General features: G+C 37.4%; 1 protein-coding gene across 1 annotated transcript in view; it reads left to right on the top strand.

Moving 5' to 3' along the window:
- The window catches only part of NEK5 (NIMA-related kinase 5), a gene marked incomplete at its 3' end in the record, with an annotated part of 24,414 nt that extends 2,541 nt beyond the window's left edge, over nucleotides 1–21,873 (top strand). The window contains exons 3-20 of the mRNA XM_009708289.1: nucleotides 568–665; nucleotides 2,614–2,697; nucleotides 2,805–2,875; nucleotides 5,087–5,173; nucleotides 6,273–6,327; nucleotides 7,831–8,031; nucleotides 8,128–8,200; nucleotides 9,780–9,916; nucleotides 13,130–13,326; nucleotides 14,662–14,728; nucleotides 15,077–15,196; nucleotides 16,445–16,528; nucleotides 16,634–16,738; nucleotides 18,454–18,534; nucleotides 19,365–19,433; nucleotides 20,219–20,342; nucleotides 20,535–20,666; nucleotides 21,736–21,873. Coding sequence (XP_009706591.1) covers nucleotides 568–665; nucleotides 2,614–2,697; nucleotides 2,805–2,875; nucleotides 5,087–5,173; nucleotides 6,273–6,327; nucleotides 7,831–8,031; nucleotides 8,128–8,200; nucleotides 9,780–9,916; nucleotides 13,130–13,326; nucleotides 14,662–14,728; nucleotides 15,077–15,196; nucleotides 16,445–16,528; nucleotides 16,634–16,738; nucleotides 18,454–18,534; nucleotides 19,365–19,433; nucleotides 20,219–20,342; nucleotides 20,535–20,666; nucleotides 21,736–21,873 — 1,923 coding nt within the window. The remainder of the gene's footprint in view (nucleotides 1–567; nucleotides 666–2,613; nucleotides 2,698–2,804; nucleotides 2,876–5,086; nucleotides 5,174–6,272; nucleotides 6,328–7,830; nucleotides 8,032–8,127; nucleotides 8,201–9,779; nucleotides 9,917–13,129; nucleotides 13,327–14,661; nucleotides 14,729–15,076; nucleotides 15,197–16,444; nucleotides 16,529–16,633; nucleotides 16,739–18,453; nucleotides 18,535–19,364; nucleotides 19,434–20,218; nucleotides 20,343–20,534; nucleotides 20,667–21,735) is intronic.
- Nucleotides 21,874–23,474: the final 1,601 nt, after the last annotated feature.

Genomic DNA, 23,474 nt, shown 5'->3' with positions numbered 1-23,474 from the left:
TTGTCATAAGCAATGCCTTATGTAATGAATGCTATAGTTACAGCTTGTGTTCAAATTGTTTTCTGTGATCAGGGCTGTAAATGTTTTAAGGGACACGTAAATCTAGTAGTCTTCTGGACCCCACAGAGGTAAGAATAGGGCAAGTTTTCCATATTAAGTAGCCTCAGCTGTTTATTTCTACTGTTTAGACACTGTCTGCTTTTTAACCTTTTCTCCAAGTCTAACTGTATACTTAGTTATTATTAGGGAACAATCCTACCTACAAAGCATTCTGCTAAGCATTGCCTGTAAGAACATCTGTCTTTCTATCAGTGTGGTCTCTTGAGGGTTTTCTCATGTATTTAATGTTTTGGTGAATCGCCATTTAAATGTATTTTCATGTCTTAGTTTTGCATCAGGTTTCACTGGAAGTATCCATTTTTTTTCTCCGTTACTGTCTGAAATGGAGGAGTAGGTAGAGGATTAACTGCTCCCTTTTGAAAGAAGGACCATGTAAAATAAAAAGAATTTATTGCTGTATTAATGAGTAATAAAGGAATAAAAGAAAAATTATATTTTTCCTTTCAGAAAAGAACAAGCTATATATTGTGATGGAATACTGTGATGGTGGAGATTTAATGAAGCGGATAAATATGCAGCATGGAGTGCTGTTTGACGAGGACCAGGTGAAAGAAGTTATCTTTAGAGGAAAGGACATATTATGTAAAACGCATGGTTTGAATTATCTAGTACTAGCTACTGTTTCTTTTCTGGCCTGTTAAAATAATTGACCGTTTTAAAGAAACTTCGATAATTTTAATGGGAGTTCAGGGTTTGCTTTTTACACTACTTTAAGATCTTAAATTAATTCATTAGCAATATTTTGATGCCATTTTTATCGCCCTTCCGCCCCTTTGCTCCTTCCATTGTGGCTGCACTTTTTCTTTGTATCAGTAGTATACCTACTATGTCATAAAGACTTTCTTTGAAATGGTGTTTTAGAAACATGGGGGTATATATTAAGAATTCTTAATTTGTTTATGCTATTTGCATCATGGCATATCCTGCTTTATACTGGAGTCAGTGGTAAATCTCTCATTCATTTCATTTGCATCAAGACTTCTCTGATGCCATGTAAGTTGTTAAACAGCACAGAGAAACAAGCCCAGACATCTGACTGCTTTTGGACCATGTTCACATTTATTTTGTAAATAAGTGAGTATGATAGGTATTGCAGTTCAAAGAAGCAGAATTTCCCACTGTTCCTTACTTATTCCTTTATCTTTTTACTCTTAGCTTTCTGAAGGAAATTTTCTCTTATGTATTGGACTCAGTGTACTGAACTCTGAGGTTATTTAATCATGCATAGTCTTCTACTTTTGCAGGTACAATGAAAATTTACCTAGAAACTAGATAGATAGTATCCAGCCTGTTAGTGGAAATATACTCTAAAGCATAAAATTTGAAAAAAAAAAGTATTGTGACTTTTCTTTTTGCTTTAGTAGTAAAAGAGGAACTCCTCAGTGTAGAAGTCAGTTGGAAGTGAATTACTGGTTCAGTAATAATGAATTTTGAGATCCTATTGGGAGTCATACTAGAGGTAGAGAGAACATGAGAGAAAATAAAGACAAAAGACAAAACCACAGATCATGAGAACACAAAAGAGAGAACCAACACAACCCCCTTGACAACAAGACAGAATAATACATATCCAAAGAAAGGCAAAGGAAGTACAGACAGAAGAATGGATTGTAGAAACTAAAGATACATCTGCCAATCAAGAAAGGAAAGCAAATTGCCCGATTTAACATAATGTTGTTAAAATATCTTTATATTTTTCAAATGTATGCCTAAGAAAGGCTCATTTGTGGCATCAGCCCTATTCAGGAAATCATGTGCTTAATGTGAAACATTACTAAATAGAAGATTATTACTTGAATTGAAGTTTTTCCGGACCATCAATTTTCCTAAATAGAGAAGCATATAAGCACATTGTACTTTTGTTTCTGAATTAAGTCCAAAGGCCCTTATTTAATAAAACACATGTATATTTGAAGTTAAATATATGCTTAAGAGCTGTACTGAGTCAAAGATAAAGGATAAGCCTGTGTGCTTATTTATTATGCAAGTTTCTTCATAGCTCCCTTCTTTCACCACATTTCAGTCCTTCATTCTTTTTTTCTGGACCACATTCAGTAAGACTACAAATATTATAACTGGGTGGTATGACTTCCATCACTGAGGATTAAGAAGACGCTTCCCAATTCTGTCTTAGTTGTTACTTGAGCTCACTCATTTCTAAACAAAGGTCTAGTATTCTTACTGTCTTTGATGTGATTCTTCAGTCATTGTTCAAGTACTCGTCCTGTCACAGTCAGTGCATACTTGATGGGGATAAGGAAAGTGGAGCAGGTATCCATTTCCATTTAGGTTTATGATGGCACTAAAAAAGGAAAGGAAAAGTCTACAGCATTAATTTTTAAAATATTATTTTTTACTATTTTACATTGTACATGCTTTACATATTTTAGATTTTGTTGTTGTCCGTATTTTATATAGTTCAGTAAGATGCCCCATTGGACATTAGAGTCACGCAAATTTATAGATATCTGTTCCCTTTAACTTTCACTGCAGATTCTGAGTTGGTTTGTGCAGATCTCCTTGGGTTTGAAGTATATTCATGACAAGAAGATTTTACACAGAGATGTAAAAGCACAGGTAGTAAAACTGGTACTGGAGAGGGGGTGATTTTGTCTTGTAAAAAATATGCTTAAGAAGCTCTGCCATGTTTCATTTTTGCATACCAGTTTTGGTTTTATTTGCAGAACATTTTTCTTAGCAACAATGGAAAGGTAGCAAAGCTTGGGGACTTCGGCATAGCAAGACAATTGAACAGGTAAGCACCATTTTAATTAGACTGTGACCTACATGTCTAAATAGGACTGTTTATGAAAGTTCAGAATGCAACCTGAATGTGCAAATTGTTCGTGGATTGTGTCTGTTCAAGAGGTCTGTGATACAAACGATCTGACACTACATTTTTGTCTGTAATCCTAAAACGTGCCATCGTACATGAAACCACAGATGTATCTAGCCTAGTAACTGGATTTCTGTTATGTATGGGACATAGGGTGGGGAAGCCCCAGTCCTTCCCTATTCTCTGTGGTACTGACATAAAGAGATTCTGGAGGCACAGCTCCTGCTCTTGCAGCCATTGAGAATCACTTCTGGTGCCTCATAAAAAAGAAAGTGAAGAGCGTTTAAGAGTATGAGAAAAGAGTTTGTCCATATTTTCTTTGTATATCCTCCAAGACTGTCCCTGTAGTAATTTTTAAAATGGGGCCAGAACCCACTCTCTGGGCCTGAGAGTAAATAGCATGGCACAGCATTCATGTGGCTAAACGGTCCTCCCAAAGAGAGTGGCCTTACTTTCACTGACTTTGGGGGCAGGCTTGGCCTATCCTGAATAGTGGCCAGAAGTTGTCTAGGAGGGTGCTTTCTGGTGTGGTCAAAACATGGTAACAACAACAGGACAATGCTTGAATTTGATCTCTTTTTGAGCTGCTTGATCGTCTTTGACCTCGGCAGGATATTGTGGCAACAAAGGTCCACAATTTAATTAGATATTGTGTGGAAAGGTAATTTCCTCTGTTGATAATTTTCCAGATTGTCCCTCTAGTATCAGTCCTTCTCAGTTGCTTTGTACTCCACCTGCTGCAATTCACTTGTTAAAACTTTTACTATCCCTAAATTAAGTTAGGGTAAGTTTAACCACATTTCTGTCTACACAGCATCAGTAAACAGAACAGATAACTTCAGCCAACATAGACAATTTACTCAAGTCTAAGTCTGAGTGCCAGAGGTGCCACAGACACCTAACTGCAAGTAAAAGTGTTGGACACTATCTTGCATTTTGGAGAACAGACATGAAAATGCCTACGTATACCCTAGGGGAGGAGGAAAAGAGACCCTGAGAATCTTAATTCACTTGTTACATGAGGAAAAGTACTATCAAGCTCCAGTTGCTTTGTTATATAAGCCTAATAAATGCTCTCTAAAATGTCTGTACTTGGACATTCAAATTCTGAGGTTTACTTCCTATCTGCTATGTACTATTCTGCTGTTTAGGAGGAATCCTTAAATCCTTAAGGCAATTATCCCCAGAACACTTCTGATGGTAGGCACTTCCTGGGTAAATAGTTTACATGTGGAGAGTTGAGGCATTGAGAGTAGGTCTATGCTCCACAAAGGAACACACCGCAAAGGTAGGAGAGCTGGCAGAGACTGCAGCTAGAGAGGTGACATGGCATATCCCTGGAGATGAGCAGACTTGGACCAAGGTACTACCCAAACATGCTAATCCGAGAGACTCCAACTCTCAGCAAGACTTCCTAGCTCTGATGCACCACTGAACTTGCAAGGTTTCACAGGCCTAAATCCAAAGCCAATCCAATGGGCCCTTGACAGAGATTACATGGGCTGTATGTAGTATAGAGTGAGAAGAGTCACATTCTGTGAGTACCTGTTTCTCTCCACTGACTTCCCAGTGACTCTTGAGGACATCCACAGAGTAGATAACTAAAAGCAAGGGAAATGAATTCAACTGGTGCTATTTGGCTACACCTTCACAAGTCGCCACCGAAGATGAAACTAGAATTCATTTACTCCTCCTTTAGTTTCTGGACAGCGCTTCCTCCTTCCACTGTTTCTGGCTTGCATGACTGACTACCACCGCCCATATTCTTATTTCAATGAATATGTTGGACACTTCTAATATTTTGCAGTGTCTTTGACAGCTTTCAGAATTCTGTGTTAATGATAAATGTTCCTTGAAAATGTTGATTACAATGCTGGTGAGAAGTGGGGAAAAAACAATTCTTGTGCTTTCTGTTGAAGTGCAAACACTCTCCACTATTAAAATAGTTGGTCATTTTTACACAGAACTGGGAAATACTTTAGTATTTCTTGGAGTGTTCCATTATTCAGCTATTTGGAGAGCAGAAATAATGTCCCCATGGGCTTTTCACCTGGGGCAGAGAAGCCTCTAGTTTGTTTGAATGTAAACTTTTTCAGTGTGTAAGCCTTTTTGTTCATTGTGTTTCATTAGCACTATGGAGTTTGCCCATACCTGTGTAGGGACCCCCTATTATCTGTCACCTGAGATCTGTGAAAATCGACCATATAACAATAAAACGTAAGTCTCTGTCTTTCCTTCAAATGCTTGTGCATGAGGGCATGCAGGCAGGAGAGAACTTATTTTAGTAATACCATGGTTTAAATCAGTATTACTGCAGGGCACTGGGAATTTCACATGTGTCACTCTTTGTGAAGTTTTGTATTACTGTGTACAATAATCAGGTGCATGAATCGTATACAACAACTGTCTTATACTGTACAGCACTGTCAGTTGTATTTTGACTCACAGTGTCCAGAGTATAGAAATCATGAATTTGTTGTGATTCATCTACAGGCTTAACATAACTATATTTTTTGTTTTTATAAAATTTCTTGTACTTTAAACTTGAGGCTTAATCTCATTCTTTTTTAATACTCCTTATTAGTAGTGGCGTGAAATGTAAAATAGGTTTTTTTCCTTTGCTTTGTCTGGTTCTCCATCAAATACTAAATTTCTCGCTGTTTCCAACATGTAATACCCAATGCAATTATAGATCTTTTCAGTTCCAAGTTTATGAATTTTTGATACATTCATGTGTGATGTATAAAAATACACGAAAACGAAAGCTGCTAGGTTCGCAGTTCTGCAACTTTGCAGTAGCCACCTGCAGGAAAGACAAATAGGTCAGAGAATTGTAAAGGCTCACTCAGGCTTAACACAAAATACCAGATGAAAAGCACTGAAAAGTCAGGAGCTGAGTTGGCTAGACCTCCTTCTCTGTCTGTGGGATGTGATCAACACCAAATGCTCTGGAGGCCAGACCAGCATCTCAGCTCTAAGGTGCTATTCCTTATTGTCTCCTTAACTGTCAAGTCAGCCGGAGGTAGCTTTGCCCTTCATCCTGCTAGGAATATTAAGTAGGCTTTCTTTATGTCGTGTGTCTTTTCCAGTGATAACGATAGTACCTAGTTAGGTATCATAGAAACATGGGTGCCACAACTAAAAAGAAATTTCTAGTTGTTCTTTCAGTGCATTTTAAGAAAAATTAAAAGCTGTACCAATATTAATCTGTGATGGAATAATATTAATAAATTTGAGACCTGAGAAGAGGTACTGATTACATGCATGAAAATATTATAGTCTTTTCCCTGAAACTTTAATTACTTTTTATTCACAGAGATATTTGGTCTCTTGGCTGTGTGCTTTATGAGCTATGTGCACTAAAGCATCCTGTAAGTACTGTAGAATCAGATCATTATCATATTATTTAAAGAGATAGTGGACAGCCTGGAAAAACTGTAGTAATAATAGTATTCATAGATAGCTGCTAGAATTATTTTCAGCTTATTTATTGATATTAAAGAATGACTGCTAGTGTTTTATTTTTCGTATTGTCTGTTTTGTGCAGACTAAATTACAATGTATTAATTGTATTTCTACAATTTATATATGTATGTGTGTATACACACATCGAACATATATATACTCTTTAATACATACTAAACTTTTTCAAAAGGCAGATGAACAATGGAAAGAATTAAAGCCAAACTTGAAGGTTAGGCTTTAGATGTATAATGTTACTCACTTCTGTTTGAAAATACTGATCTATACTTACTAAAGAGTTTGAAACCCACATTGCCTCAGAAAGCAGTTTGAGTCCACAGAGCATTTTCGTAAAGGTTTCGTTTTGTCTGGAAGCACATTCATGTCAGAAAATAACTGAGATATAGCATCTTCAGGAAGCTGTGTTGTCTCAGATTGATCTGAGCCTCGGATAATCCGCAGCCTGTGAGTATTATGTGGAGAAGAGAACACAGCAGAGACTAATCCCGACAACAGGAAAAGGATCAGATTCCTGGGCCCAGCAGAACTTGACCTTTTGCTGAGTTTGGATGTGGGAAGAGGCAGAGCAGTACTGATAGGGAGAGCAATTGTGCTGAGCTGAGAGCAAGGGGGTACTGCTGAGGAAAATTTCAGATTTCACAAAGTGAGAAAACGTTAATATTACTTCTTATGAATATTAGATTTTATTCCGTATTGCTGCCCATTTTTTTAATTTGAAGGCAGGGACTTGATGCTCATGTAGACAGGACATGCAAGTGAAGCTAAGGCAAATTTTGGCTACACCACCTTCAAAATAGCCACATAAACAAAATGGTAATTTTAGAAAGAACTTTCTTTCAAAGTTATTTTTGCCTGTCTAAGGCCCTAAAAACTATATTGATGCTGGCCTGTTAAGAGATCTGCTGAACTGAGAGTGCTGATTTATTTGAGTGGCATCAGTTGTGAAAAATCAGGATTGTACCTTGGTTCCTGAGAGAACGCAGAACACAGAGGCTAAGTTGTTTGGAGTGAAGTTTTGAAGGTGAACACTGTGAAGACAGTATGTGTGCAGGTCTCTGTTGAACAGCTTTTGGCAAAATAAATGAGGTTTCATTCTGGAAAAATTGCTTCTGTGTTACTATATGACAGTAGAGTATGAATAAAACTCTTCCAGGTACAAAAGCTATTGGACCTCGTAAGTCATGCAAGGAGAATGTAACCAGAAAATACAATCAGAAAGTGGTTATATTAGTTTTCCACAGCAAACTATGGTTAGCAAGAAAAGATTTGTGAAGAGATTGCATAGCGCAAGGCTTCTATCAGCAAGTACCTTTTTTCAAGTTGGGTGTCTAGTCCATCATTTCCAACCAGCAGTACTTACTGTCCTCTTTTTACTGTTTTCATTGATTAAGTTTGAAGGCGATAGTTTGCACCAGCTGGTGCTGAAGATTTGCAGAGGACATTTTCGCCCAGTATCTCCCAACTATTCATATGATCTGAGGATATTAATTTCCCAGTTGTTTAAAATATCTCCAAGAGATCGACCATCTATCAGTTCTATTTTAAGGAAGCCCTTCTTGCAGAAGCTCGTTCTCAGGTATTTGCCCCCTGAGGTAAGTGCCTGTACTGCTGCTTGCTGAGAGAAAAAATATATGTCAAAGTAGTATAAATAGTTCTATCAGATACCTTTTTTCTTATAGATAAAACAGGAAGAACTCAGTGACACTGTGATACATAGAAAAAGGCCTTCAGCATCACAGTCTGGAGCCAAGGTGATACAAGGTAATGAAAATAACATTATTTAACATTAGTTCTACACTAGCATTTGTTAGTTTTGATATATGTTATGTCTGCAACTTTCTCCAGCAGTCCTTATTGCACATTTGAATGCAAGAGTTTCACACAAAGATAAAAATAAAAAGAGGAGAGAACTGCAACAGCAGAAACATTCACCCCAGATAGTGCATCGCTGTCCTGTTCATGAAAAGACAACTTTAGGACCAGCTTATTAGCAACGTCCAGCTAGAAAAGCTGCCATAGGAAACATTACTCTTAATTCTTTTAAGAGCAGAATTTACAAAACTGGGAGGCTTTGGTCTAGATGCAGTTTAGGTCTGTCACATGAAAAACATCCTTACGTAATTTTGCCAAGCTGTGTGCAAAAATGCAAAAATCTTGCAAAATGTGCTTCATGGTATTTTACAAAATATTATAAATTAGATTAAATTGTGAGAGACAATGAACTCTATTTGCATTTAGTGCTCATTGATAGATCAGATTATGTATGCACATTCTTAGAAAACATGAATGAGACTAATTGGTATCTCTATGAACTGCTGAACATCTGGCATGTTTCTGGCAGCATAACCTTTTCCTAATTTTATATTCTTCAGTATATCATAATTATTCCTTAAATTTATCTTTGGAAGTATTAAAGTAGTTTAAACAGATTTGTGAAAATAAACCTATGTAGTTACTTAACTACACTACAGACTTTTAGTTTTTTTCCCAAAAAAAGTTCTTCAGTAGTGTAGGAACCCATGTTATTTTGGAAATTACTTTCAATGAGATTTATCTGCCTTTAGGACTAATGCAATTTGGACAGAAGCACCTGAACACCTAAATCACTTAGACATTTAAAAAAATATGTATGGTCATATACTCATAATTTTCTTATATTTTATCTCCCAGACACGATACTCTCACAGTCATTATTCAGGAAAGATTTAAAACTCACTTAGAAACTACTTAATCTTAGCAAGGACACTACTTTTCATTATTGCAGCTAGGGTATTTGCAAAATACTGACTGACCAAACTGGAATGGTGTGTACTTTTATTCTCCTGCGAGGCGAACTGATAAGGTAAATTTTTCACTTTTCAGCTCTTGTTTCCAAATTTCACAAGTATTACAACATTGTCTAGCGATTTGTAGAATACCGAGGGCTAGGTTTAGAAAGGGAATGCCTAAGCAGGTAGACTCCTGGCTTGCAGTGAAATCTGAGCCTAAGAATCAGACCTCCTGTTTTCTGCTCTTGGTACTAGCATGAAATCAGCATTCTAGTTTATAGAGTTCTCCTGTTTATTCAGTGTGCTTTGCAAAACTAATCAGTAAGATCCACTTTACATGATGTGACAAATCATGTTTTCAAAAGCATGTCATTCTAAGAATGAAAGGCAGAATTCCTCGGAAGTGTGAAGTATGGTGATGATGGTGATGATGATGAAGGGATGTAAGGAGTGTTTGTTAGCCCAACCTGTCATTGTTAGGTGTATGCACCCTACTATGGTTTGCAACTACATGATCACTAATCACATAGAGAGCACAGAATGTAACCTTTTAATCTTTTATTGTTAAAAAGCGTATAAACTTCAAAAAAGGAGAGTCCAGGACCAAGCTTCTCCAGAATCTGGAATGGTGGTGCCTGTCAAGAAACAGGAATTATTTCAACGAAACGAATGGAAACTTCCTTCAAGAGGGCAACAGCCTATTCTTCAGGTACTGTGCGTCCGCATTCTCGTAATATTTAATCATCTTTAGAAGGCAAATTCCTGCTTTTAGAAAAGACCCTTTAAAAGGCCTCATTAAGATGTTTTAAATTTAGCTTAATGCCTACACTAAGTCAGTAGAGACAGTTAAGCACTCCTGAAGCCTCAGAAGAGGTGTTTTAGAAAGCCTAAGTGGGAAAGACTGAATTTAGGCTGCTTCAGTATGGTCCTTTGTAACAAAAGGACTCAGGCGTGCTTTGCATTTATATTTGCACAAAGGCAAATAAACTCTGTGTTTGCATTTTTGCTACAGAAGCAAATACACTGATCCTCTTACCTCAGCCCTTCTGAGAGCCCATTCATGGACAAAACAACTAGCACCTGCTGCCCTTGTCTCAGATACTTATTACAACAAACTGGGATCAAACCCTACAGCAGAAAGCCCCAGTTCTTCACAGCCACTTGTGTCCCTCACTCATTTTCCACCTCCTTCTTTCCTCAGGCTGGATATCAACTGTATGCTGTGTCCAGCCTCTTACTTGGCATCACTTCATACCTTTTATGTTTATCTCCAGAGCACATAGTACTGCCTTGGGTGCTGAACACAGAGCAAAGCACATTTAGGATCTGGGAGCTCCCAGCAGTAGTTGCACACTGCAGTTATGGTAGATTAACTGATGGTAGGGAATGTGGAGTTCCCAGAACTGCATCCATCAAGCAGTCACTTACACTGCATATGGATAATACTGGCTCCATGCAGAATATAGAACTTAGTTTTCCTCATAGCTACATTTGTGCATATCCAATGCAAATCAAGAGATGGATTAAGTTGGGAAGGTTAATTTTCCTTTCACTGTGCACTGCTGTAATCAAAGGCATGATTTTGTCCATGGTGTTTTGATCTATGAGACATGCTGTTAATATTAACATCGGGAAAGTTCCTGCATTCAGCATCCAAATGAAGCAAACAGTTTGCACGGTTGCAGGGATTCTTGCATAGTGTCATAATTTGAACGTGTTGCTTTGGGATTCACAGAATTACAGAACGGTTGAGGTTAGGAGGGACCTCTGCACCTCACCTTGTCCGTGCCCCTGCTCAAGCAGGGTCATCTAGAGCTGGTCGCCCAGGACCGTGTCCAGACAGCTTTTGAATATCTCCAAGGACGGAGACTCCACAACCTCTCTGGGCAACTTGTGCCAGTGCTTGGTCACCCTCACAGTGGAAAAGTGTTTCCTGATGTTCAGAGGGAACCTCCTGTGTTTCAGTTTGTTCCCATTGCCTCTGGTCCTGTCACTGGGCACCACTGGAAAGAGCCTGGCTCCGTCCTCTTTGCACCTGCCCCTCAGGTATACATTGATAAGATCCCTCTGAGCCTTCTCTAGGCTGAACAGTCTGAGCTTTTTCAGCCTTTCCTCGTATGAGAAGTGCTCCAGTCCCTTAATCACCTTTGTGGCCCTTCATTGGACTCTTTCAATACATCCATATCTCTCTTGTACTGGGGAACTCAGAATTGGACACAGCACTCCAGGTATGGCTCACCACTGCTGAGTAGAGGGGAAGGATCATCTCCCTTGACCTGCTGGGAATACTTTGTCTAATGCAGCCCAGGATATCATTCACCTTCTCTGCAGCAAGGGCACATTATTGGCTAATGGTCAACTTGGTGTCCACCAGGACCCCCAGATCCTTTTCTGCCAAGCTGCTTTCCATGCTGAGTGGCCCCCAGCATGTACTAGTGCACAGTGTAGGACTTTGCACTTCTGGTTGTTGAACTCCATGAAGTTCTTCTCATCCCATTTCTCCAGCCTGTTGAGATCCCTCTGGATGGCAGCACAACCCTCTGTTGTATCAGCCACTCCGCCTAATCTGGTGTTATCAACAAACTTAGAGGGTGCACTCTGCGCGACTCTCCCTCATCATCCAGATCATTAGTGAAGATGCTGAACGGGATGGGGCCCAATATTGACCCCTGGGGTGCATCCCATCAATCCAGTCTGCTTATATATTCTCTATCCTGATCCTTTTCCACCAAAGGTACATCTTCCTTGCTCCAGGCTTCCCCCCTGGTCCCAGGGGCCTGAGATTCCTGAAGGCCGATCTTGCTAGTAAAGCCTGAGGCAAAGCAGGCATTCAGTACCTCAGCCTTTTCCATGGCCTGTGTCACCAGGGCGCCTGCTTTAGTGGGCAAAGTTCTCAGTCCTCTTAACATTTGTTTAGATGGCCTGATTTGTTCTCCCTATTGCTTGGGATTGCCATACTTCTGGATACCATACTGTAAAACTTATTTCAGTGAGGGACAAGATAAACACTTTTTGAGGTTATCTCTTCCTTGGGAACATTATCAACAGTGGAAAATTTTCTTCTTATATAGATATGAATATATATTCTATTATAATTTGGACTATACCATAGGTAGGTGACCCTATTTTCAGTGTTTCTAAGAAGGAAACTAGGGAGGAATAGTTAATGTCTTTACCATCTGTGGAAGGGATACTTAGATGCTTTTTAATTTATGTAAGAAAATAAGCAAAATTCAGTATTTTTCTCATACACCATACAGTCTCCCAACATGGAAAAGTTTGTGAATGTCTTAGCACACTTTTATCATGCAATGGCAGCTAGATGATCACCTTCTCTCCATTGTTCTTACAAAAAATGGAAAAGACAGTCTTGTCACAAAGTGGAAATACCAGGATGTTTCATCACAGTAAGGACTTTGAGAAATGAAAGGCAAGCTCCTGCATAATCAGAGAGATCGTGAAATGAAGTAGCACAGTGCTCCCCTAAAAGCAGCAGTCAATGCATATACTGCCCAAAACTACATCTCAGGTTTCCCCTGCCCTCACATGTCAAAATAAGACTCTCTTGGAATTAATTCAGTGTTTCAGGCTTCAGAACAATGAAGTGACTCTAGGGCAATGACACTACACAGTACAAAGCCCCTTGGTGATTGACTCGCACAACAATATGGGCTACTGTTTAGTGACAGGAGTTGATGGAACAGGGGAAAAGGAAAAGACAATGGTAAGATTACATAAGCCCTGAGAAGTTAGGAAGTTTCTGGGTTATATGTGAAAGGATTTGGAAAATTTACACTAACTATACTGTAGACAGCCTATATTACCATGCAACTCAGACTGGGGAGAAGGATAGAAAGTTAATTCAAACTTGTACTGATACAAATGAGAACAGGTAAATTAACATCCTTTGTTATATTTTCAGCCGCAGACCTCCAGATTTAAGATGGCAGAAAGGCCAGAAAATAGAGTACATAGCCATTACGGTCATTACTATGATAAGCTTGACAACTTGCAGAGGAAAGCTAATGCACATTATGACCTTCCTCATGTCAGTCAAAGAGTTGAGGAATACTATAAACTAAAAGGACAAGTTGCACCTCCACCCCCACCACCTGACTGGTAAACTTTTCTCACTCTATTCATTAGTGGTGAACTGTCATGCATGTTTTGAGTTATCAGCCTTCCTGATTAGGTAACACTGGACATGGCTCATTCAGTATAATTCCTTCTCTGCTTGGTCTTCGATAATTTTTTTACTTATGTTTATTGGACAACAACATAACTGCTGTTCCTGTCTATCCAGAAGTTCCTTCTGAATGTATTGTCCTGATGTTTGACATTTCATTGTCAAAATGTCTCCCAGATCTCAGCATTTTATTGGATGAGAAGTAAAACACAGGCTTTTTGTAGACTTTCTGATTATATCAAGAATAAACACTGTCTTTCCTTCCCACCAGGATCAGAATGATATAAAGTCCAAAAGCAGTTCTCCACTTGAGGGAACAGAGTGGGAGGCAGGCCATGAAAACTTTTTTTTTCCTGCAGAGCTTATATTTTAGTTTCAGATACAAAGACCCTTTCTCCAGCAGCTTGTTTACTTCGAAGCCTTTCTCTTTCAAAGTAAAGGTACAACCATTTTTTTTTAGTTTAGAGATTGCCTGTCCATTCCATGATTTGCCATTTTAGGTGTGGCTGAGCTTTGAAAAACTTGAGAAAGGAAGGTAAGGAATTTTGAATACTGCCTACTTCTGAATCCTTCCTTTAAGGTTGACTGAATCATTAATTTTCATTCAATGATGACAGTGTTTAGAATGTTTTGGTTAAGGATCATCAGCTTTAGAACATCTTGTCTGCTGAGTTTCTAGTGCCTTATTTAAGAACAAAGTCAATTCAGTTTGTCTTCCTAGGGCACAAGTGGATTCTGAAGGTAGGAAATGAAATAAATAGAAATCAGGGAGCTTACAAGTGACTGCTGGTTATTTTATACTAAAAAAAAGAGATAAATGTTTAGAAACCGCAAAACTACTTAAATACAAAGTTAGGGCATTAGAATTTGGCACAGAGGAGAAAGGAAATAGAAAAGTTGTTGAATATACAACCTCTATTCTGACAATTTTCACTCATTTTGAGGATCAGGAAAACCAACTTTATTTTCACTAATACTTTCACATACCATTTATCAAATAAAAGGTGGAGAAGGACTTTGCTGCACTCTTCAGAAGGCTAATGTAAGTGAAGTAATAGGAAGGGGAATGCCTAAAGTGGATATGTTTTCTTTTTGTTATTTTACTGTTGTGCCATATTTATATATATTTTATCCATATTCATATATTCATGTAATACAAAGAGAGCTCTGTTTCTCATATGTGATAGAACCAATAGAGAATTATTTGTGCAGAAGATAGCAGAGTCTGTGAAATAAAATGTAGTGTATGAACATTACTTTCTTCTCAGGCCTGCAGAATATCTTCAAAGGCGTTTTGAAGCCCAACAGTACAAGATTAAAGTGGAAAAACAGCTGGTAAGTAAATACTGAATCATGTAATAAAATCTAATTTGTTCAGAAAATGAAAGAAAACCTGAAAGATGAACTGATGTCTTTTTAACAACAGCAAACTGTAACACTGACAGGTAGAAAGTTCTGCTCTAGTGAATTCGTTGATCTGCTCCACAAAGCTCATCTCAAGGTTTTATTTTCTAATACAAAATGGTAGCAATGTAAAATTCTACTGTAACATTTTCGTCCAAAAATATACACTTGTCTTACTGCACTCTTCAGTGGAACAAGGAGAGTGAATTTAGTGAGCACTGAAGGAAAGAATTCTAAATGAAAATGCCTTTGCACTGGGATTTATCTGTACATCCATAGGGACTGCGACCATCCTCTGCTGACCCATATCATGACCAAATAGAGCGGCAGAAAATAAAGGAAGAGCATCTTAAAAACCATCAGCAGGAGATGTCTAGAAAGAATGAAATGAAAGAACAGGTAAATGAAATATCTTCTTTAGCTGCTTAAAGCTGTCTTCTTACACTCCTTGACAGTAGTATTCTTTACATAAGAACTGATTATTTTCCATCTGACCACTGGGATAATATAAGCTGTTTTCATCTGATTCCATCTTACATAAAGTGGTGAAGATTTGCACAAAAGCTGATGTCCATAACCATTTCATAAACCACGGTCTTGATTTTGATTTCACTTCTGCTGAGATTAGAGGATTTACATCACTGAACAAACTAATGTTGGAGGACAATAGATCCTCTCATTTACAAATCAGAGGAAAGAGTCATACATGCATTATTCATATATGTATATTCATTGTTCATAAGTCATACTATGACATTTAGAATACGATATAATACTATACGATGCATACTACTTCCCTAGTATGTTGTGACTTTTGGAGATTATTTCACATAGAAACAATATACTTTTCTGGTTTTGCTTTTGGATGACAGAGAAAACAAACTGATACTTCTTTCTTATGTGAACATGTGTAAATACATTTAATCTTTCTATCTCTGATTTGTAAAAAACCAGCCAGAATAAATATGAATATATTAACTTTTACATAATGATCAGACTTTGGAATAAGAACATACTCATCACGTACACATTTTCAGAGACTGTTGCTGTTCAGTACCACAAAGTCTGTACTAATTATGACTAAAAAAGAAATTTTACAGATTTATCTATTTGTAACATGGGCAAATTGGGATACACTCTCATATAAACAGTAACAGGGATGTCCTCAACACAAAAATTATATTTTGGCCAAATTTGAAGTTTTTGCTCCAAACCATAGGAATGTTGAAGCTTCTCCAATAAAAGATTACCAGGTTTTGTTTCATTTTGGGGAGCAGGTTGCAATACAATAAATATTACATAATTTTTTATCCTCTTAATTTCCAGTCCTCTATTTTTGGTTTGCAACGTTAGCATCATTAGTCACACGGTTCTTGGGTTATTCTTGGAATTAGCTGTTTTAGATATAATTCTACAGAAATGCTAGCATGAAAGAGTCTGGAAAACTTCAGAAAGGTTAAAGTCTGGAAGAGTTATAACTCCAAAATCCTCTAATAGGAAGTATCAAGCAATCTTTAAAATTGGCACTAAAGGACACTTTTTCTTATATACACACAGTTTGATAGCCATACAATATTTTGTTTTCCTAGTGCTATTTCTGTATGTATTTCTAATGCATATGTATTCTACCTTACTGTTTCTTAATAGGAGTACCTGAAACAATTGCAGAAGATTCGGGAAGAATACCACAGTGATATAAAAGAATTCAGATTTAGAGCAGGACTACTCCAGGTAACAACATTCAAACATACTCACAGTCATATTTCCTTTTTCTTTTTTTAAGCTAGTACAGTTCATTAGAAATTGAAATGAACATTTTATAAAAATGTTCCCTAGGAGAAACAAAAAATAGAAGACAAAACGTATCTTGTGAGGCAAAGGAAAGCTGAGGACCAGTCAGAAACCAAGGATACAGCTGGAACAGGGGAAGAATCACTTCAGGTACCAGTACCATCTCCTAGTCTAAACAGAACTTTTTATGCAAGTCTTGCATGGTCTTTGATTCACTTTCTGTGACAAATCTCAAAAACAGTAAAGCTTAAATCTCACCTGATGCTTGCACCGTATGTGAAAGTCTCCCTAGGTTCCCTTCATGAAGAGCCTGGAAAGTTTCTTTGGCTGAGTCTTGATTTGTTTTGGTAATTCTTTTTCATCTGTAAATACTATGATGTACTTTTACTTGATTTCTTTTTGTGGTATGTTTCTTTTCCTTGCTTTCTGAGTGAAGTAAAGAAGCCACTCACAGTGCAAATCTTTATGAGAATTATGCAGAAGATATAGCAATTCATGATAGCCCAGAGTAGCACTGTGTGGGAAGTTAGAATCCAGTTTTATGTGGAGTCCTTACTTAAACAAAAATTTGAGAGAAGCGGGAGGAAGAGGCAGAGCCAGAACTTTCCAGCTACAATACTCCTTCATTTCTTTCTCATCACATGCTACCAAAGCAGCTACTAGAATGGAGTTTCAAAATTGTTCCACTTTTACATTGCAATATTGGCATTGTGAACACCAGATGAGGTTTCCAGACCACGTGGAGTTCTGAGGCAAGTCCAGTTTTCTTTGAGTGAAATGAATGAAAACCTCAAATTGTGCAATTTAATCTCAGTGTGCAAATTCCCAGTCTATTCTGAAGGGAAACCAGCCCTCTTCTAGCTACTAGGATTCTTCAGTCAGGATTTGCCTCATGTGGTGTAGGACTTCCTGCACTGTTCTGTAGCAAGAGGCAAACTTCCACATAAACTGGTGGCAGATGTTGCTACCCTATTGCAGCTGGAACTTTGGCCAAACCTGACAATATTAGTATGATTCTCTTCTATGATTTTCTCAGGTCCTGGATCTGGCTTTTATTAAGATGAATTCACACATCACTTGACGGGATAAAGTAGATTATAGGCAGCCAGAGCTTTGATAGGCCAGAAATTATATTCCCAGTGATTTAATGGGAAATACATGACAACGAAAAAGAAACACTAGATTTTGCACCTGCTTGATGTCACCTTAGTTCATGGCTACTCCATCTACTGGAGGAACTGCATAGATATTTTTAAAAAGTAAAATCTGTGAATTGTTGTGGTTTCACCTGCGGTTGAGGACATGCCCTAGTTGCCGCAGATCACTGAAGCAGCTGCATAGAATTATTTACTTTGCTTTTATCTGACAGGTTCTAACATAGGTCATAGGAATATGAAAAGGAGTAACTAAATATTTTTTAGGTGTTACCAGAAAACAAAATAATATGAAACATGGCTATACTTTCTAAAGGCATAGGTTTCCATTATAATCTTGATTTTCATCACTTGCAAAGTTTTCCAGAATGAAATCAGTCTAAGTAATCTTGCATATGATCATAAAAAATAGACAATGTATTATTTATTTCTTGACACAGTACTGTATCCTCCAAACATAGGTTTTTGAAAAACTGAGGTTTGCACTTTATGCAAAGTTTCCTATTTTTCTTTTTGCCAAATAAGCCAGAATTATAGTGTCTTTTAGTATTAGAGTCTAAATAAGGCAACGAATGGAATATTCTTACAGATATATACACAAGTAAATCAGTGAGTACGTTTACTACTTAAACAAATCTTTTCTTACGGGGTATACACATACTCTGGTTCCAAAGACTGTATTTTAAAGTCAGGGTTTTTTTCTCCTTCCAGGACATGGAAGAAAACTTTAAACAAGTCAGACTCCAGGATAGGCAAGACCAAAAAATCTTAGAAAAGAAACGTAACACAAAGGTATCCATCCTTATTGTTGTATTTGTTTTCCATTTTCTTCTTATGTCGGTACATTTCAAATGACTTTGTTATCACAGTAGCTCTGAAAATCAAGTTATTTGAGAGTCAATTAATAGTTCTGGTCTACTGTTTATTAAAAGTTTATATGAGAAGACAGAATCACTAAGAAAATAAATGAACTTTTCTGATCATTTGAGGGAGACTCTTTTTAGATATTCCCAGATAGTAATTAATCCCTACCTGCATGGGTAGTAGTGTATAGGAACTCATGTTTACTCAAAGTTTAAGTGAACTCAAGTCAGGCTGCTAATTTTTTAACATTTTGTTATAAACCATTATTCTCTATAGTGCTTTTTAAATTGTAGAAGGGGATGGGAATTGAATGGAAATGCATGTAAGATATCAGGAAGGTTTCTGACCATAAGATCATTGTGAAGTGGACTAAAGGTCTTTTGTGACATACTGCACAGAAGCAGTACAGTATTCAAATTTTAATCTTGGTTGAGAACCAGCTGTAAGAACGAACTCTGTGCATTGCAAGGATTTGAATTAAATGATTATCAAAGACACCTTTCCTTAAAATCAAAAGTGGATGCAATCATTTGAAAATATCCATAAACTATATATTTAGAGAAGTCTATTTTTGTCCAGTTTGTTCAACTTTACATAGAAGAAAAATATTGTTACATAGAAGAAAAATATTGTTAAATGAAAGTTATTTTCAATAGAAGAATAATTTTCAAGTTTGTAGTTCCATATGAACTGTGTATATTTAATTAAATATTTTTATTTAATAAAATAAATTAATGAAGTATGTGAATTTTCTTTAGGGAGGAGTAAAGTTTGAAATTAATTTAGATGTATGTGTTCCTGAGGAAGACAGCATTCAAGAAGCAGAGGTACATTGTAGTTACATTCAAAGCATTTACATTAGTAATCTGAAACCATGACATTACCATCATCCTCTACCTTTGTTATAATGAATCTTCCTGTTGAGGATTTGTTGACGTATTCCATATATCTGACCTTCTTCAAGAGGATAATTGCTTAGAAGAAAATTGGATGATATCTGGGTCAATCTTCCACGTGTTAAAAGACGGAGTGCAGATATTTAAATTTAGTAAATTGGGCTTGAGGGGAAGAACTCATCTCAAAATTGAGTTAGCCTGCAAATGCCAAATTTGATTTGTAAATTGTTTTAGTACATTTCTGTTTCTTTTCACTAGTATTGTATCACAGAGCAAGAATAATACTGTGATGAACCAGCTGTTATTTAGAAAAAGTGGAAGTGATGCTACAGACAACATTATATGATTTCATTTATTAAAATGACATTTGTGGCTGATTGACATGTAATAGCTACCTATTAAGATTTATTAGTATATTAGAATTTTTAACAGTATTTGTAACTGCAACATCAAAAATATAATTTCTTTCTAGTGTACATATTCTTAATTTATAAAGCACTATTTTGTCATTCTGTCGTTTCACATCTCTAGAGCCCCATGCAGCCCTCTGATACACAAATCACAATGTGACTTTTGAGTTCTGCTGCTTCACTTTTTGTTACACGATTTTCCTGTGCATACATAAGAATGGCTGGCAAACACAGTAAAATGAGAAGTGATTAGTTATTGTACCATATTTGTTTTCTCTTTCCAGAGTAACCTATTGTTTTTTTCAGGTACTAGATAAACTCAATGAGACTTTAACTTTTGTGGATGGTGAGAATCTTAAGGAGAAATTGGTGGAAGTTTATGAAGATCATATGGACAGAGCTTTGGAAGACCTATCTGGATACCAAACAGGTATTTCTTGGGGAAATGCAATGCTGAGTATTAATCCTGAAAATTACATAGGAGTTAGGTAAATTCAGTAACTCCAGGCTATACCAAGTTTATCTGATGAGCTCTCTCCTTATATCATATAATATTATAATCACACTGAAATCTACTTAGAAAAAATGACATAACTTTGCCTCCTCTTTTTCTTCCCCTTAGAGTCTGATGACATAGATGATATGAAAGAAAACAGAAAACATTGGCAAGCTGGAGCCCCTCAGACACTAACGAATTTTTTAGCTGATGCTGATGTCACATCTGTATGTCCTACTATGGCTGAAAATGAACTTGGTAAGAAAGTTTTGTTTTTCAGTGAAAGTAGGGAGCTGCTAAAATTCAGCCAGACTACTTACAGACCTTTGCCAAAACAACTCCATACCAGAATGTTCACATGATCTGGCAGTCTTTTAATTGCAGGACTTCATAATAGCTGAGGTTATCGTATGTGTTAAACCATAGAGTGCAGTCGTCATTTTCCCCTCTGTCTTAATATTGCAGTCCTGTGGTGCTGTTCATACATATTAAGAGGGCTGCATTTTATGAATCACTCTGTGGCTTGGGTAACAACATCTATGCAACTAATCAACGCCACTTTCTCAGGCCTTGAGTTGATGACACACAAGAACTAGGACAGTCAGTTGCCAACACCATCCCAAAGTGTGGTGGAGATCTGGTTTCCCACTCCACACACTAGTGTTGTTACACAGTCACAAGTGCGTGTTCACACAGGTGTGGCTGTGGTGGTGCTCCATTTCAGAAGAGGCTAATTGCTAGGTTTCTTACAGTACCAGTGCATATATTCCCAGGCAGCCACGTATCTCCAGTGACTGGTTGCTGCAAACAAGGAGCTCTTCCAGCATTCCAGCATGCTCCCAGCACCCCAGATATACACAGAAATTACCTGAAGTGTTTGCATGGACGGTGAAGACAAAGCAGAATATTATTAATATGCCACTTCTTGTGCATTCTGCCTTAGATGAAAGAGCATAGGGTACAAAAGAAACAGGAACTTCTCTGAAGCTTTTTCAGCCCCAAGAAGCCAACAAGTTTGAGAGCAAGGACTGCTCAATGAAGCTGCAGCTGTCTGTTCTAGGCTTAATAAGCAGTTACTTGAGCATTAAAACTGATATTCAAAATTTTTAGTGACAAATAGTGCAAACTATTTTTTCTCTACATTATCGATCAGATCAGATACTTAAAAATTCAGGAGTATTCCACAAAGGAAAAAAAAAAAAATATAGGTTCCAGCTTTACCGCAAAAGAAGAAATCAGTGTCAAGACTAGAAAGTCTGAATCTGACAAAAGACAGTGCCAAGCTACAGTCATGCTTTAGTGACCTGAGAACCTTGCTGTTCTTCAGCTGACCATGCTATTCTGCCTGAAGACAACCCGGAAAACAGGAAGCAGTGGAAACAAACACCACCAGGGACACTCCTGAAGATCTTAGCAGAAGCAAAGTTGTCTAATGATTCCTTCATTGGTCTTGAAGAAGAAATAGGTAAGATGTTTGTTACACTAAAGAAAAACTTGCAGAATTTACAGTATTATTTCTTCTACCAGTGGCAGAGGGTCTGTGATGAGAAGCAACATTTTGAAGCAGTTGGCAAACTAGAAAAACGTGAGCAGCCTGCGCCAGCAGCCACTGCTCTGTCCTGTAGCGGTGAAAGGACTCTTTCAGGACATTGCTATTTTCAATAGCAGGGAAAAGGGCAAGCCGTACTTACTGGCTGTTACTTTCACATGTAATTCTTTCATTTGCCTGGGTAGACTACTACTGCCAGCAAGTTGGCAGGTACCACAAACCTGGATCTAGCCCCTGCAACTGTTGAGGTTGAAAAATCCTGTAAAAAGCATTTATACAAATACATTTATTTCTGTAGACAGCTGTAAAGTGTAGTACATGGCGACTTAAACTACAATGGTGACTTTACAACATGGTCGATGCTGATACAGCCGACACTGAACTAGATTTGAACTTGCTTATACTGCAGCACACTTTCCTAAAGTAACAGACTGTTTTAAAAATGGTATTTACTTTGCATCAAAGTTGCTAGCTAAAAACCCAGAGTATTTTCCACAGAAAGATTCTGTAAATGTAAGTGGACATTGTGGTTTTATGCACACTGCGAATCTACTGAATGTGTAATTGGATGACAGGACTTTTAAGCCAGCTAAATTGTACATGCCAAGTTTCAACAATTTTAATGGATCGTGAGAAATATCTTTCATGTGCAACTGTGCAGTCAGCACTCTCTTGCTAATTATGCCTCACATACCTGTTTTCTCATAGCATAACAAGCTCTTTTAAAACTGCCTCATCCTGGAGGCTATACGAGCTAAATGTACCAGCTAAATTCCTCTCCTGAGACTAAGCTTTATTGCTTACACATTAAAAAAAACCAAACAACAAAATGAAATTCAAACCACTTTTAACTAATGTCAGCAGTTCACAGGGCTAAAGCAAGAGCAAGTGACACAGATATTCTAATTGCTGTTTCTTTTATCGGTAACATTTATTAAAATACGGCACTCTCTCAATACCCAGTTCTGCCCTGCTACTCAAGCTGACATTGTGGAACAGAGCGTTACCCAAACTGACAGATTTCTGTTGGATCACATGCAGAATTTACTCTTTATACTAAAACAACAACTCTTAGCGTTGTTCTCCCACCTTGAGGTTAGGGTTGCTCTTCAGTCTTCAAAAGTGAGCATTTTTAGGTAACCATAGCTACATCCAAGTAGTAATTTTCAGTCCTTCACAAACAGTGTTTCCCTAAGTTTTCTACTGAAAATGCAGATCTCTGTATTGGGAACTTAAACCTACCAACATCAGATCGCCTTTCTTACTGAACTTTTATAGTCCTTTGGTTATGGTCTACAAACACACTAGGTTCCACTGAGCAGAAGTTACAAACCGCTGACTAAAACATGTGACCAAGAATAACAGAAGCATGGTATTTACATTGTTGTAATTTGAACAACAACAAAAAAAATCAAGCATTTACTTATTTGCTATTACTTTACATACCCTTTTATAGTTAGCTAATAAAGAAATAAGGGAACGTTTCTCTTCCTTTCCAGAAGGGAGATTAACTATGT

Source organism: Cariama cristata, unplaced genomic scaffold (genome assembly GCF_000690535.1).
Source record: "Cariama cristata isolate BGI_N322 unplaced genomic scaffold, ASM69053v1 scaffold8229, whole genome shotgun sequence".
NCBI lineage: Eukaryota > Metazoa > Chordata > Aves > Cariamiformes > Cariamidae > Cariama > Cariama cristata.
This window is presented reverse-complemented; position numbering and strand designations above follow the sequence as displayed.